Source organism: Pyrus communis, chromosome 6 (assembly GCF_041283825.1).
Source record: "Pyrus communis isolate YQ-2024b chromosome 6, ASM4128382v1, whole genome shotgun sequence".
Lineage (NCBI taxonomy): Eukaryota > Viridiplantae > Streptophyta > Magnoliopsida > Rosales > Rosaceae > Pyrus > Pyrus communis.
Window position 1 is genome coordinate 7,991,919 of NC_142570.1, and position 17,106 is coordinate 8,009,024.

A 17,106-nucleotide genomic window follows, 5' to 3' on the forward strand; every position below is an offset into this window, starting at 1 on the left:
TAATAATTCTGAGAAATGGAATAGCTCATAGCTAGGATTTGGAGGATTATAGACCACAGTGGCATCTCTTATTGATGAAACTTTGTCTAATAAGGTACATAGAATCAAATAATAAACATTCAACATAACATCATAGTTCCATATACATTGCGGTTACAACGTGAATAACTACGGACATTTACATCTTCAGAACGGCCACAAGTCTCCCCATATAGACTTTCGGGCCTGCAGATGTAATGTAGGGTTCTTACTCTTTGTGACAACCACTCTCTGAAGCTCACCTTCTGAACCATCCCGTTTGGTTGATCGACAAACATCCATTGTAACCTGTTTGCCCCTTCGTACAGGCATATATATAATCCTACCCCAACTGCCACCAAGATCAGCATGACCTGTTTCATCTTCCTCTTCGTTGTTTTTGTCATTTTCACCCACCACATCAGTTTCCATAACATCGGAATCATAGTTAACTGGATTCGGTTCTTCAAATGGAACGAGGTCAGCTTGCTGCGAGCTAATTAACTCATCTGTCCAGGCCAAACAAAAATTCTCAGAACCAAAGAAATAATTGTTTACAAATGGCCAGAATGTTAGTATTAATGCAATACATCACAGTTCGTAATGTGGGGGGGCTCATCAAGATGTTTATACTGAAGGATACTCATTTAAGAATTACCAAGGTCTATCTCGAGATCTTCTGGACTCCGTTTAGCATGTTGCTCCTTTAAAGTCTCAAATTTCATACCATCAAGCGGCCAAGGTTCCCTAATCACATTACCAAGTGCAACCATCAGAGAAAGAATTCCTGACACAAGTATATTTATGAATAAAAAGAACCAAACTGTGAGGGAAGTACATATTTGGACAGGAATTATTTTATTTAAGAAGTTAATGATTGGCTTAATTCAAAATGTTTATGATTATTATCACTTAATTAAGGTCATTGACAGTTAAAAGAGTGTTTATAAGAAAGACACTCAGTTAGGCAGAACAAAACCACATGGAGAAAGATTAAACCAGAATAAAAATTAACTAAACCATTGTATAACTGTATGAGAATGGGGTTTTCAGCATCCATTGTCTAAGAAGAATATTAGAGATCCCACATTCCACAATTTTGAACATGAACACAAAAAGTACTAACCGTGGTCTTTGTCCTCGCCTGAATGCAACGAAGCTAAATTTCTCATCTTCAAAGCCACGTAATGGTTGCCCACCCTTGGATCGCTACAAAAATATCAAGGAAGGTAATATCAATTAAAGAGCAGGTTCCAACTCACAACTGGATCCAATGATTGTGGATGGATTTAAGGACAAACCTTGAATGCACGCTGAACAGATGTCCTCTCCAAGCGCTGAACAAAATGACAATACTTTCCAGCATTTTCCAGTGGACATTGTCCATCATGAGAGCACTACATCAAAAAAACTACAAAATAAAATGAGAATTCACAGTTTTAATGAAAACAAAGGAGAAGCTGGGCAACATATTAGTTTCGAAACAGAAAAATATGAGCTAAAGAGCTCTCATACTCACCGGAGCAACTATAAATGCACCACTCTTTTGAGTCACCAAGTCCTTTGAAGTTTCTTCAGTTCCATCTTTAGATTTACGGCATTTCTAATAAGTGATGAGTGTGTCAATTATGCATGATTGCTGAGACACAATCCCAGTACATAAATTGAACAAGCATCTTAACTCAAAATTCATCTCAAAGAACAAATACAAGAAAAACAACTTACCCTTTTTTCCATCCATAATATATGAGAACGCATCTGAGAAATGATACTAGATCCTTGCGGTGTTCCAGGTTCAATCAAAACCTACAAAAATTTTAGAAAAATCAAAGAGTAAAAATATTAGGCTAAAAATTGGGAAGTTCCAAACTGAAAATTGCCATGAAAACAATTAAAACATGGATAGTGAACAAGATTCAGTATGTCTTTCTTTTGCCACTGTTTTCAAAATTGTTTGTGAGAAGAGCATAAACCACATGATACTTGTCCTCTTTGTTAATGGCATAAACCAGGGCATAAGATCAAGCAAAATTGTTCTGTCATGAAATCATAGTGAAACACGAAACTCATCCATATGCAAAAGTAAAATATACCAGTACATCCCGTGTAAGATCCCATAGTTGACGTACTATAGTAATTCGATCCTTGAGCGATGGTATCTCTCCAAACACATAGGACTTCACCCTATTGCAACAAAGTACAAAGATAAGTTATTATTCGTACCCAATATTCCAAGGCAAACATGGTGTTTAAAATTTAAGGAACTTACAGCAATTACAAGGTCATGTTCTCGCTCTGACTTGGTGATACTTTTTGTCAATGACTGGAGGCTATCATAACTACGAATAAGTGGCAAGTTCTTCTGACCTAAAATAACCATGCCATAAAGTGGTCAGATTTTTTATTGAGCTCCGTGACACTCTTTGATAATGCATGAAACATTGCAATAGGAAATTAAAGGTTTTAGTAGATTGGTTCTTTAACGACTGCAGGTTATAGACAATTTATCTGGAAATATTATTACAAAAAAAATTTTGGCAAAATAATATCAAGACTAGTTTGAACATTCAAATCGTCAAGAACCTTGTGTAAGCTTCTGCCCAGCCCGCTGCATTGATTGGGATGGCTCCACTAAATTAACTTTCTCCAAGGAATGTGGCCAGACTTCTCGTAGTGCCCTATATCATTCAATTTACATCATAACCAAATTCATAGTTACACACAATTAACAATCGAAAGATAACGCCAAATGAGCTTCTCACCAGAAAGCCGAGCCCGTGCCAGCTCCAAAATCCAATACTTTAGCTGGAGAGAAATCAGGTATCCTTCTACGAACCTGTAAAACAGCAACTCTACATCCAATTCCACCATCCACACTCTTAAGCACAATAACGTATCAAACTGAAGGTAAGCACCTCATTTCCAGCAAAATTGAAAATAAATTCCTCTACTTTCCACCATTTCTCAGCTACCAACCAAATACAGCACCAATACGCATAATTCAAAATCATACAACACTACCCGGATAAAAAAAATTCCCCAATTCATACCTCCTTGAGAACTCTGTGACAGGCAGAGAAGACAGCAGGCATCCTGGAAGCAACATAAGCAATGGTCTCGTCGTCTCTGTAGGTGAGACCGATATCTCCATAGTTGCTCCTGATCTTCCACCTCTGCGATTGGTCGACAGACCGCAAAGGGTCCTCAACGAGCTGCTGTGAAGTCGCCGTAACAAGCTGCGAGTTCACATCCTTGATTTGGCTGAAGGATTACGATAGCCTCAGCACCTTCCTCTTCATGTGGGGCTCATCCTGCCCTAAAATCCCAAAACCCATAAATTAAATTTGCATAACTTACACAGATAATAGACATACATAGTTTTAGAGAGACAGAGAGGGGACCTCGGAGGTATTTTTTGATGGCGCGGCGGAGGCGGACCGGGGTTGTGAGGCAGCGCTGGGATTGTTTGGCAGCGGAGCGGAGGGCTTCTTGGGTTAGGATCTTTTGGGCGGTCTCTGGGAGCAGAGTCGTCGCCATTTCCGGTTGGCGGGAGGAGATCGATCGAGAGAGCTGGGATGGATGAGTTTTGTTAACTTTCTTCGGGGGTTATGCGATTTTCAGGGTTTTAGCGTTTTGGGCTTGATTGGGCTTAAATGTGGAGGTGCATTTACATGTGGTTTGGGCTTTTATAGAGCTTAAACAAGGGCCATGTATTGATCAAGTGTGATTAATATAATACATTAAGCCGATGTTTACTTAATTGTTCAGGTATGAGATAGACAAGTCTTATACCAGCTTGCGGGAGGTAGTACGATGACGGATGTGCGCGAGTGTTTTCGGGAGGTAGTACGATGACGGATGTGCTCGAGCGAATTGAAGGGAATGGTGTGCAAAGGGCTGCCCTAGCACAAGTGTTTGGGAGCTCTATATATGGTGCTATTATACAAGCGCAGGACAAGACTTTTTTCACTTTCTTTTTTTCATATTAATCGGGGACGTATGTTACAACTAATTTGTAGAGATAACTATGTAATTCTTTTAATTTTTTCTTAAATTCTAGCTCCAAGAGTATTTTCACAGATGTTGAAATGTTTGCGATCTTTTTTAGACCTGGAGTTCTTGATATATGGTAGAACTTTGACAATGTGCAGGAAGATGTGCCTCCAGCTATTCTCTATATACTATTCATAAGGAACGAAATAACAGAAAATTCATAAACGGGAACCTTTTCATCCCTCTGGTTTTCTCTTCAAGACTATTGTGGCCTCACTTTGTTTAGCATTCCGATAATACGGTTTAGTGATATTTCTCTTCGATCACTTATAGATGTCATAGATTGAACTCTCATAATTAGCGATTTCGATATCATAATATTGTTGATCCATTTTGTACCCGACTCGGTAATCAACTGAGATACATGAAAAATGTTAGGCAGAGACAGAGATGATACTAACTGTAGGGAGAAGCAAACCATATTAATTGTAGAGAGGGAAGACTCGGACAATTAACTGCTCTGTGTTTGGTCTGCATGCTCCATTTAGCCTTGGCCTTTGGGAATTCGTGTGTAAATAGAGATAACAGGAAGCTTTAATAAGTCCTTCTGATCGAGACACTTAATAGCTAGCTAGGGTTTCTGTAAACCCCGGCTTTATGTTTTTCGACCTAACCATTTCACAGAGAGACCCCTCCTGTCTTTCTTTGCAATAAAAGGTCTCCCTCTCGTCTATTCCTTTATATTTATTTTGAGAAATGTTCTACTGTGACCATTGCACAAAATAATCCACGACTTTTTTTTGTTAATTTACATATTATAATATAAGAAAATAAGATAAATAAGTATATATGTTATATTTCATGGACATAGGACATGTACTAACAAGAAACATACGTATATTATATATAATATTAGTGAACTAAAAATCCCACAGATGCAAGATCGGATTCGTATATATTATGGCAACGATGGAACCTCGAAAGTCTCCCTTACTGAACCGAACTTTGCCCGCCCAACAGATGGTTAAGGCCACAATGGGCAGTACAGGCATGCACGAACGCAAGAAAGAAGGCTCATTTGACTAAAATTCACCTATTTCACTATTTTTCTATCTCAACTTCCTTCTTTAATTCCTCTGGCGCCATGGCTAAATCCCAACTTACCAACATACTTTTATACCTTGTCTACCTATGAAAAAATTTCTGGATCTGTCCGCATGTAACGTTTGGAGATTGCAAATTTTACTTTTGGAAAGGCTTTTGAGGACTTGAAACTTCCTTTCCTTGAACGCATGCATCAGTTACAGACAGTCACCAGACTCAGCACGCATGTTGGTAGTACACCCCATCACAGTAGTCCCAAAGATACTCTTCAAAATACAACCACCACCACCACCACATGCAACTAAACCACCACCACATGCAACTAACTGACCCCATGCATGTCCTTAAATCTTAATATCCTCCATATATCATTTTCTTCTTCTAGTCCATATATACAAACATAATATATTTCCTCCACATGCATGCCCTGGAAAAATAAAAACAGATATATTTTCCGTGAAGAAGAACCAATATATATCTTATTCAAGTACATGCATGTATTAGTTAATACAAAACTAGGGTTCCAAGAACTTTCTTGATCTCCAACCAAAGTCCACAGTTAACTCTAAATAATTCGATCAAATCATTGTTTATGTATACAGTAATGAATGCAAAATACTTGTGATTTAAGTAGTTAAGAACATTACTCAAGATCTTAATTTCAAATTTCTCTACTCTAACATGGCTTGTATTTAAAAAAAATATTTTTTTTAAAAATGCACCAATGACCAATCCAATATTCTAAGAGAGTAAGACCAGCATCATCTAATAACGTACACCTCAAAAATGATATAGAAACCAACAAAATAAACAACTTTAATTTCATTGGTCATAACTTGATTCCAACTCTCATACATCAAAAGCCTTTCTTTATCTAAATATTTATAGACTTTTTAGCCAAAATAGTTTTTGAGATTGTCATAACTCCTCACTTTGGTCTCTGAGATTTAAAATCGATAGAATTGGCCTCTGAAATTGTCCACCGTCAATCATATTAGTCATTCTGTAAAAAAATCTCCGTTGAATTGAAGAAACCACCAGTTCAGGAGGAGGGATTGATTTGACAAAAATACCCTTAAATTAACAGATATTTCTCATAGAATGACCAAATTGATTGACGGTGGACAATCTGAAGGACCACTTCTATCGATTTTAAATCTCATGTACCCAAGTGAGAAGTTATGTCAATCTCAGACACCATTTTGGATAAAAAGACCATATTTATATATTCATGTCACTAAAACTACTATTTATGTTCAAACCTAGCAGTGTATTATAAATATTTCTCCTCCTTCTTTCCTAATTAACTCTCCCCTCCACTTTACTACTGTATTTTAGCTAGCTAATTTAACAGACACTAAGTAAGAACTAGCTAGTTATATAATTAAGATGCTTTTCTGTTTCTCTATATATATAACTGACGATCCGTTTTCCATTCTTTTAGTGCTCCAGCTGGTGGCTTGGATCCAAGATAGCACTGGAATCCTTGGACACCATGATTTCAGAGGCGGACCATAATCCAGCAGCTTCGCTTAAGTTCGACCCCATCTTCGACGGCGATGTCTCGTTGCAATCAGCAAAGTACTTCCCAGACATGCCCACCAGCCTAGGATGAGTCGCAACATAACATGTCGTCGCACTAGCCTTTAATAGTACAAATAACGAAACTAATGTTATCACATGCAGAATGTAATTAACGAAACTGTTATCGATACTCCAAAATAATCATCCGGTTATACCCATAAACTAACCTGAGGGATTGTTTTCAAGAGCTTTGAAGCGAGCAGGAACACCAAATCTACATATTCAAAACTCTTTTAATTCAGCACAAAAGTTTTACACAAATATTTCAACTAATCAATTCATAGTTTCTTGTGAATAAAACCGAACCTGTGGCAAGACCTTCACGTTCTCGGGTGAGGCGGGTCTTAACAATACCCGGATGCACGCAGTTGACGGTCACGTTGGCCTCCGTTTCCTGATTAGTAAAAACAATAAGTTAATTACAAATAAACAAAACAAATTAGGGACAATAATTTGAAGAAAAACACAAAGAAAAAAAAAACAAAATCTCCTTTTAATCATCAAACCTTGAGTCTGCGAGCGAGTTCCTTGGTGTGCAAGACGTTGGCGAGCTTCGAGAGCGCGTACGCACGCGTCTCGTCGTACTGGCTGTGCTTCCAGACAAATTTTCCAATTCAGATAAAAAAAATTCAAACTATTGAAGACAAATGAATTATAATCACTTAAACAACTTAAACAATAACAATGAAATCCAACTCGATCGATCGGCTACAGTTCCTGATCTCTTGTATCAACTCGACTGGTGTTATTAATCAACGTGTTATGTAACATTCGTTACATTTTGTGGAACTGGATTCTCTCTTGAGCTCAGGATGGAGATCCTCTTGAGCAGCCCATCCGAACCGTTAAAATTTGATTCAACGCTCCAAATATGAGACATTTCTAAAAGTTATAATAATTGCAGTCGTTGGATCAAGTTTGAAAGACCCGAATGGGCTGCTCATAAGGATTTCCAGTTCCACATAATTCATGTATTATGAACCTAGTAAAATCATAGTACTAATAAATAAATAAATTCACATGTTATAATATAAATGACCTTCCACTTCTGCTTATCTCGCCAAGATATCGGATCATATCGCCAGAAAACCAGCCGTGAATGGCCGACGACACGTTCACGATTCGCCCTTGAACGCCGCTAGCCGCAGCCGTTTCAATCATTGTGTTGAGCAACAGCTTCGTCAAGAGAAAATGACCTGAAAAAGTATTAATAATTATTGAATAAAAAATCCACAAATTTAACATTAATTTTAGATTTAGTGGGAGTAATAGTAATAATTACCGAGATAATTAGTAGCAAAGGTCATTTCGATTCCGTCTTCGGAAATCGCGTGCTCGTGCGCGAACTTTCCGGCATTATTTCTGAGACAAAACCAAAAGAACACTTTTTAGTCAGTTTTCTTTTTCTTTTCCTGCATTTTCTCGGCAACCAAACAGAAAACAAGAAATTGACAAACAAAAAAAACAGAAAACAAGAAAGAAAGAGAACATTTACACGAGGAGATTGAGAGGCAGCCGGAGGGACTCGAACTCGGAGGCGAAGCTCCTGACGGAAGCGAGGGAGCTGAGATCGAGAGCCATGACGATGATCTCGGAGCCGGGAAACTCGGAGAGGATTCGAGCCTTGGCGTCCTCGGCGGCTTTGAGGCTTCGAGCCGGGAGGACCAGCTTGGCCCCGCGCTTGGCTAAAACTCGAGCCGTCTCGGCTCCGATCCCTGACGTAGCACCTGATATAATCCGAAAACCGCACGATCGTCAGAGATTGTGAAAACTGTGTTGGACAATTCGTAATCCGGCGTGGGAGTACGTACCTGTAATGATGGCGGTGATGTGGCTGAGATCGGGGGAGGCGTCGGTGACTTGCTCGGCTGTACTCTTTGAGCCGTAGCCGCTGGCGCCGGGGGAGCCGATTAGGTACTTGACGGTGTCGAGCATTTTTTTTGCGCTGTTATCACTGATACTAGTGTATTTTGACCACGTTGACTATAACACAACAAAACAAATGACAGAGAGAGAGAGAGAGAGGCAAACCACGTACGTTTTTGGTTAGGTTATTTACTGTGTCTGAAGAAGTAGGAGCCGCTTTGCATTAAATACATACGCAGACTGAGAGAGAGAGAGAGAGAGAGAGAGAGAGAGAGAGAGAGAGAGAGAGAGAGAGAGGAAGGTTTGGTTACGGTGGAGGGAATCAAGCGAGTTTGAGAGAAGGGGAGGGCAGAGGGAGGATTACATATTTGTCAGTGATTGATAGATCAGATTAAATTTTTTATTTTGCATGATTACGTTAATTCGGTGTATTTTAAATTTGTGGTCCGAGCTAATCCATAACCGTTCTACTTAATTAACTATTACTCAAATATTGCAAAGGCTAAAACGCGTAGATAACATCATAATAAGTTACTAACTAATTAGTGTTTGACCTCTCATATTTATGCAGAGATATTTTTACAACATGCAAACGAACTCATAATAAAATCACATCATAATAAGTATCGAACTTATCTTTCGTCGTATATGAGGCGAACATGATATCTCATCCAATCAAATGAAGACAAATTATTTCTTTAAAGATTGAGGGGCGGTTGAATTGGTTTTATATATTTCTTTGGGAGATGAGGGTTATGATTGATTGTACTAATGGAAAAGAATCAAGCAATAATGTGTGAAACCATTTACTACATCTTTTTTATAGCATCTAAACCATTAAAAACTTTTTTTTTGAAATGAAAAAATAACAAGCTGCACCTGCCGGGAACCATTAAATTAAAGAAGTAGCAATAATGCACCGAATAATCTACTTCTATTTCTTGTTTATCTTTTTCTAAAAGTCTTTTAACATACTAATTTTCTAAACATTGTTTGAGATATCCTTTAATAAAATGTTAAAGGACACCGAAAAAAAAAAGATCATACTTACTTTGTTGAGATATTTGTTAGTGTCTGTGGAATACGGGGTAATACATCATTTGTCACTATATAAGTTATGAGATACTTGTCTTAAAAATCTACCTAAGAAATAAAACTCCCCTTCATTATATAATGACACATGATACCTTTTTTGGGGCATAATAAAAAAAATTTCCACTTTTCTTGTATAATTGACATTAAGATATTAAAAACAAGAACTATGGAAATCTAAATCAATCATCTAATGAAATTGAAAACTATAACTTAAAGGGATCTGTGGCTTTAATATTAAGGACACTTATCCACTATCTCACTATGACAATTTGATGGTCGATCTCTTGAATAAAGATAAAAACAAAAAGAAGTTATAGAAACAATTTATTTTTATCATTCCTACGTTGGTTTAGAAAAATAATCTTGCAAGAAGGATATCATTAATCAGAAATGAATTGAGAAGAGAAATTTTTTTCTCAATTTCTGATACCACCTAAAACATATTGAAAATATTATATACAATTTATTTGAATGATTTCACTTTGAATTGCACTGAGATCTTACATGATAAAATCAAACACTTGACGCCTGACGATATATGCAGATGACTAAGTTAGAACAACATATGTGTTATTCGAAACAGAGTGCTGACCCAACTATAAAATCTCGACAAAGCATTAATCAAATTAAAAAGTAATAATCCAAAATAAGATGTATGTAATATTAATTCTTCACTGCAAAATCTTGTCCTTCCCTTCTGAATTAAGATATATGTAATAATTCTACAATAAAGAGCTTGTAAAACAATTTGAGGTGGTGGAATCATTGAATCAAAACATTGTTTTATATCCTAATGAGAGTATGAACAAAGCAAAGGCATGGGCATTGGCTATTTATTAATGAAAAATAATAAGCAAGTAAATTCAAAATAATCAGCCTCGAATAAAAACAGGTTACATCCTCGTGGGATAGTTGGTAAACCATTTGGGATCGAATCGAAATTTAATTTATTAAGAAAAAAGAAATAGATAATAAGAGAAGAGAAGGCACAAGTGTGAAGGAATCAAATGAATGAAATGAATGTACGAGAGAGTGTGCCAATTTCTGTAATTTGTCAAATGGGAATCGCACGTGAGGGTTCCAAGTTTCTGCAGATCGGTCAAATCCTGCTACCTCGAAGCGTGCATTTTCTTGGGATATAAAAGTCGCCTCCGGTCAATCATTCTTGTTCAAACCTCTTTTTTCTTCTTTCTTTTTTTTTATATTATTTATTCCATTTTTTTAACTTGCTAATCAATTAGGTTTTGATTTTATTTTGTTTTGTTTTGACTCTGGAGCCACTAAAATCAATTATCCTTTAATAATAACCTAATAACCTAAGACACTTTTTAAAACATAACTTTTTGAAGTCACTAAAGGTACTTAAGGTTTTGTTTAGGTTTAGGTTTAGGTTTATGAAAACAGCTATAGACAGGTTATGCATATACGAATATCTCACTCAGTTGGACAACTCTGTGTAAAATAGATTCTCTACTCTTCAAATTGTAAGTTCACGAATATATAATGCATCCGCATCACTCGATTGTTTCTTACATCTCATAAAACGATTTTTAGTGTCAAAAAAATCCACTTATGTCAAACAATCACATATCTATGTGCACCATTTCATTTCTCCTCCATATATATATATATATATATATATATATATATATATATCACATACACCATATATATGTCTTTACATTTGGCAAAATCGGACCTATACTAATGAATATAATAAAATTTAATTTGCATAATTGATCAAAGAGAATATATTATTTCTTTTAGGACACTTTAGTTGTGATGTGCAATAGTTTGAGAAAAGTTGAGTACAAGAGGTGGTAGCTCCTTTATATTATTAGCCAAAAGGACGATAATAAAGGGCAATGGGAGTGCATAATTTTTAGCTTTTTGAAGCACTTCTCTATTTCTATAGTGCCCCTGCCCTCCTGCGGGGACCTTATGACATCATATCAATATTCTTCCACAATTAATTAAGTTCTATATATAGTTTCCACATAACGTCGAGAAAAATACCCGAATCATGAATGTTTAGTTCACATAGTAGCATGCATTTTTTTCTTAAATCGAGTATGTGATCGAGCAAAATATTATGTATATAAGTACCTGGGCATGTTTTCGTTAAAAGCCGGTTTTGTAACAAGGATAAGTTGTATTGTTGTACTCGTCAGTGGTAACGGTAGTATCAAAGTTTTCATCGCATAAGTGGGACTCATATCATAGGCTATATATGCACTGATACTGTATATGCAATCATATATAGTGGTTTAGGGTTTAGGCCAAGGAAGATTTCTAGTAAATGAAGGTCAATGAAAAAACCTATCATCAGCTACATACCGAGTCGTTATCGATCGAATTGCCCGAGGAAGATGTCTAGTTCGAAAGTGCGACGTTCGAATTGGCATGCAAACCCAAATGCATCACATTGAGAGGAGAGAACCCTAGCTAGTATACATGTAAGCTCTTATAGTAAAGCGGTTTTGTTGTTTTTAATCCTTGATTCAGTACAGAAAGCATTAGGTTAGAATTAATATGGTGATCATGAGGTCCTAACCCTACAGATCCAGTTCATCGGCCCCCAATCCATATATTAATAGGTGTCGGTGTATCATTTATATATATGGTTCTGTTTACTTCAGACATTATCTGTAAATTTCAAAAATCATGAAAAAGGTGTTCTTATCCTATCCTAACATGATGCATGCTGGGGCACCTCATACATCTTGCTAGGTATTTATCACGCCCTGCTATCTCTAAAGGTGGAAACATTTATACAGCCTTTCACATCTTCTTGGTTGTTCGTTGGCCCCAACTCTAAAACCAGAAAAAGAAAAGGGTACAATTAATTAACTTAAATCTTAGTCTTCTTTCAACAACCGGAAGAAAAAAAAGAAAGAACTAAATTTAGCTTTTCGAGTTGCAGGAGTTTGATAAATTATATATAACTTGGATTATTAAGAACATTCGCCACTACTCTCGAGATTCTGCATTTAACCTCTCATTTTCCGAATATCCAGTTGAAAAATTAATAAGAAATGAAGTTTGAATTGAAGCCATGCATGATGCACCGACTAGCTAGGTGTGATCTCTTGACTTGCAATTTTAAAATGAACGAAAATCATTTTGGAGTGTAATAAAAGGTTTAAAATCAGTGGCTGGCGAGCATTTCCTTCAAGTTCAAATGCTGCTTATTAGAGCACTTTCATTAAATATAATTACTAGCTAGAGACAAGAAATAAATAAAAAATTATGTATTAAGTATTGGGGTTATGGTCCTGTTTTGCAAGCTCATCTGTTGCACTCCAATGAAGCCTCATAATGTGTGAAACTTCCATGGAGCAGACCTTCTCAGCAGCCCCAATAAAGTTGTTTTTCCTTCTGATTTGCCTCCTAATATTTGATTCGATATTTGAATACAACCCACCCACCTCCGATCAACACATTGGATTTGGGTGTTTTGTTAGTTCGCCAACTTTTTTTGACTAATCAAATTAAAGTGATTAAGACAGGACCAAATTCCGTAAGATCATTGTTTAACCTTATTTAGATAAGAGCTAATTGGAGCAGTGGTCTTTGAACTCTGGCTTAATTGGAGATTTGGTCATTGAACTAAAAATCCGTGAGTATTGGTATTTTGGACTTGTTATAATGTGGAACAATTGTCCTTTTGGTTAACTCGGTTAGAACTTCCATCCATTTTTTGTCCCTTTATAAAATGAATGGAAGTTTTAACGGAGTTGGCCAAAAAGACCATTACTCCGCATTATAATAAGTTCAGAGACTAATACTAACGAATTTTTAATTCAAAGACCAAAATGAGCAAAATTTAAAAACTACTGCTCCAATTTTCTCCATATAATATGCAAAATCTTGGAGCCTTTGGTCATTATATACTTTCCACTCACTCATTTCCCAATTCAAATATAAGAAAAAAATAAACCCATTTGGTATTATCAAAAGCATATATGCATTATATTTGAGGTGCCATTTGAATGCTACCATGATTCAATGATTGCCACTCTCTCCTTTGTGCATACCCTGCAGAATCTTGCAGGGTCCCTCTTCCCTTATGGTTAGAGCTCAGGGATTCCAATCTTTTACTCTAAACTAATCTCCATTTGATGACTTCAATCATCCCTTTAACTCAATCACAAATTAATTAATTAAATCTTTGGTTTAATATACAATAATGTGTTAAGGAGTTTCTTATAAACCAAGGTTACATCATTTCACCGTCACACCATTTTGACACATACATACACAGAAAAAAAAAATATATATATTTTGCTATGGGATATATATATATATATATATATTATAGTAACATAGGGGATTAGCTGAGGCGGCTAAATGTATGGACTCAGGTGATTCTGGAATTATCTAGAAGTCTGAAAAAGTGCCTATGAGGACCTATGAGGACCACCCAACGGTCTGAGCAGGTGGTAGAAGAGAGAAGACCATCATGGTTATGCATATGTTGTGCAACATAAGCTTTGAACCAAGAAGAAATACCACCATGGCTCTGCTGTTCTTGGACCTTGGTTTCAATGAGAATGAAGACTTTTTCTCTCCATTTACCATGTGACCAAGTCCCCATTTTTCTTTTTCGTTTTCTTTTTTCTAATTGTTTTCAAATCATGTAATGCCCCCTAACATTTTAATTAATAAAGCAATGATGTATTACTCAACCAATACTTTTTATACCTTTTTTTTTTGTCAAACGATAGATTTGTTAGATTAGGGAGCCGACGGGGTTCAAACCCATATCATGGTGCAAGAGCAACACTCATCCGCACCACTGTGGTAGAGGGCCACTTACCTTTTTACACCATATTGACACCGTAATTTCTTTTAAAATTCACTATAAATTCATACGACATCTAGAAAATATTTCGTAAAGTATTACGAACTCGTAATCACTTAAATTATCATATCATACGATCGAATTCATTAAAATACTAAAGCAAAAATTATCATATTTTTGCATGTTATAAGTTACATAAAAAAAACCTAATTAAAAAGTAAACTCAAATCTCAATACAAATATAGTTTTTTTTTAATGTAAATAGGCATTTATCTATAAAATATATAATAGATGTACTTAAATCCGCATACTCCGTCTAAGCCCCTGCATAGGGCCCCTCTAGGCCCTGTCCAAGCACATAGGCGCTAGGCCTCAGCCAGCCCGCCGACGAACACCTACTGTACCTTGATTATGACCAACCAATATTAGAATCCTGGATCCGCCGCTGGGATGAGTATAATAGTTATAAAACATGTAATTGTATAATTTGGTAAATTTTACAGAAAATAAAATAAAATTTTCTTCATTAAATATTATTTTTTATAGTATTTTTTTTTTTCTATAAGAGATAATTGAAACATGTGAGAAAAAAAAAATGTGCTAATACAAGAGTACGTAATATGAATGTGATAATTACAATCAATAACATCTTCACCATCTAGAGTAATGATAAGTCAAAGAATATCATGCATTGATAAGTGGTGGGGGCCCATATTGACTATCATAAGATATTTTCTTGTAGCAAGTACATTCATAGGTTTTTTCTCAATTCATTCTTTCATGAACTGCTGAAAACGAAGAAAAACTCATTAAAATTCAAGATCTAAAAATAATAATAAACTCGTTCATTTGTGTTACCCGTTGTGGAACTTCAATGCTTCACCTTTGATAGATCTAGGAAAGGGTTTGGGAAAGGACGAGCCCTTATCTCTTATGATCAATTCAAAAAAGCATAGTGATCGAAATACGTTGGGAAATTTTGAAAAATAACCATATTTTAGACCCCATATAAAATTATAGCCATCATTTCAAGTTCATAATAATTATAACCAAAAGTTGATATGAAAGTACTAATATACCCTAAAAATAAGGTTTCCAGAAGATCCAAAAAGACAATAGGTGCTTCAAACTCAAAACCAAGTTCATGCTAGTCTCCAAGTTCCAATCTCATCAAACCCAACAAAAACCCATAAAAATTAAAAATTTAAAAAGTATTACAAAAAAATCCGCAAATGATGATTTCCATCGTGGATCGTACGGTCCAACCATTGCAAAAAATGTAGCAATCCGTGGCAGTCGTGGAGCAAATCATGGGCTCTGATTTTAGGAACAAGAGGCTTCTACAAGAAACCCTGACCAACTCCTACTCCGTATCGCCATCGTACGAGCGCCTGAAGCGCCATCGCGGCCGGTGAGATACTATAACAAATGAAAGCCTAGAAGTTGGAAATTTTACAAATTTACAAACCTTGGCTTTTAGTTGGCCTCGAGCATGAATGAGTCTTCAGAAGGATCATAACCCAACTACCATTTCAATCCCAAAACACCATTAATTAAACAAAATGTAGTCAGATTTTGGGGAAAATTCAGGAGAGAGGGTACCTACGATGGTTTGGGGATGAAATGGCATCGTTGTTGGTTGAAGAGGAAATTATAGGCAAGAAGGTGCTACTGTTGCTACTGCAATGAATAAAAAGAAAGAAGCTTGTGTCTCCATTGCAGTGCGAGTGCAGAGCAACACAGCGACAACACTTGACATGAAAAGAAAAGCTTGAGATATTGCAGACATATATAGGGGTAAAATTTTTCTGAAAATTCCGAACTGTCCCTAACCCGTCCCGAAATTTGACTGAAAAATGCCCGAACCAAATTTCCTGAAAAATTCGATACCCGAAACTGAACCCATCTCGAAAGTTTCGATTTGGGATTCGGCCACAGCTTTGAAAGAGTTCAGTAATCCCGAACCAAACCAAATATTATATATATATATATATATATATATATATATATATATTTATTTATTTTTAATTTATAATTAGAAATTACTTGGACCATTGGATTGGTTAAGATTTAATCCAACTGTCCATGGAGTTAGGCCATTTGTGGTCTCTTAGTTGCTCACTCTCACAGTCTCACACTTAATCTCCCAAAGTTGCTCGTGCTCCCACCACTCCGCTCTTCCATCAACTCACGCTGCTCTTTCCGTCCTCCATCCACTTCAACAATGCTCATCCAGCCGGCCACACACACAGAGACGCAGACACAAGAAGACACGAATCCAACACCAATCGAGTCCCAAAATCCAGGTATAGGTTTTTGATTTTCACTGGGGTTTTGTCGAATGTGTGAGGGTTTGAGGACTGTGGGTTTCGAATTAGAGTGGGTAAGTGCAGGGCTTTGCCATAAAAGCTGCATCATATATTGTTTTATTTTATGTACTCGCTATTTTTAAGTACCCTTAAACCCAAATTTATCTCAACATATGGAAAATCAGTTTCGCCTAAACAGTTGTGAAACTATCGGATATCCTTTTCATAAATTTGACTATGATTTGCATGCTTATTAAGTTATTCCATTGCAAACTATAACTAAAATAGTTTTATTCTTATGACAAACAAGTTATTTCTCAATCCGTTTGAAGT

General features: G+C 36.3%; 2 protein-coding genes across 6 annotated transcripts; both read right to left on the reverse strand.

Moving 5' to 3' along the window:
- Positions 1-37: 37 nt before the first annotated feature.
- On the reverse strand, positions 38-3,609 carry LOC137711352 (uncharacterized). Of its 5 annotated transcripts, none has more exons than XM_088695692.1 (13): positions 3,420-3,609; positions 3,190-3,329; positions 3,069-3,142; positions 2,781-2,854; positions 2,602-2,696; positions 2,288-2,385; positions 2,112-2,195; positions 1,744-1,824; positions 1,538-1,621; positions 1,320-1,415; positions 1,145-1,227; positions 677-765; positions 38-527 (listed from the first exon to the last, which is right to left on the reverse strand). In XM_088695692.1, exons 3-13 carry the CDS (start codon positions 3,108-3,110, stop codon positions 187-189), a joined length of 1,167 nt encoding a protein of 388 aa, XP_088551818.1. In that variant the 5' UTR covers positions 3,111-3,142; positions 3,190-3,329; positions 3,420-3,609; the 3' UTR covers positions 38-186. The 5 variants fall into 5 exon arrangements, with proteins under 5 accessions (XP_088551818.1, XP_088551817.1, XP_088551816.1 ...); XM_088695691.1 differs by having other exon boundaries at positions 3,190-3,334; positions 3,420-3,599; XM_088695690.1 differs by having other exon boundaries at positions 2,781-2,870; positions 3,420-3,595.
- A 2,313-nt stretch (positions 3,610-5,922) lies between these two features.
- On the reverse strand, positions 5,923-8,773 carry LOC137711449 (short-chain dehydrogenase TIC 32 B, chloroplastic-like). Its single transcript, XM_068450691.2, has 9 exons — positions 8,759-8,773; positions 8,511-8,682; positions 8,195-8,426; positions 7,982-8,061; positions 7,739-7,895; positions 7,206-7,287; positions 7,006-7,093; positions 6,867-6,913; positions 5,923-6,759 (listed from the first exon to the last, which is right to left on the reverse strand). The coding sequence occupies exons 2-9, from the start codon at positions 8,632-8,634 to the stop codon at positions 6,556-6,558; spliced, it is 1,014 nt and encodes a 337-aa protein (XP_068306792.2). The 5' UTR covers positions 8,635-8,682; positions 8,759-8,773; the 3' UTR covers positions 5,923-6,555.
- Positions 8,774-17,106: the final 8,333 nt, after the last annotated feature.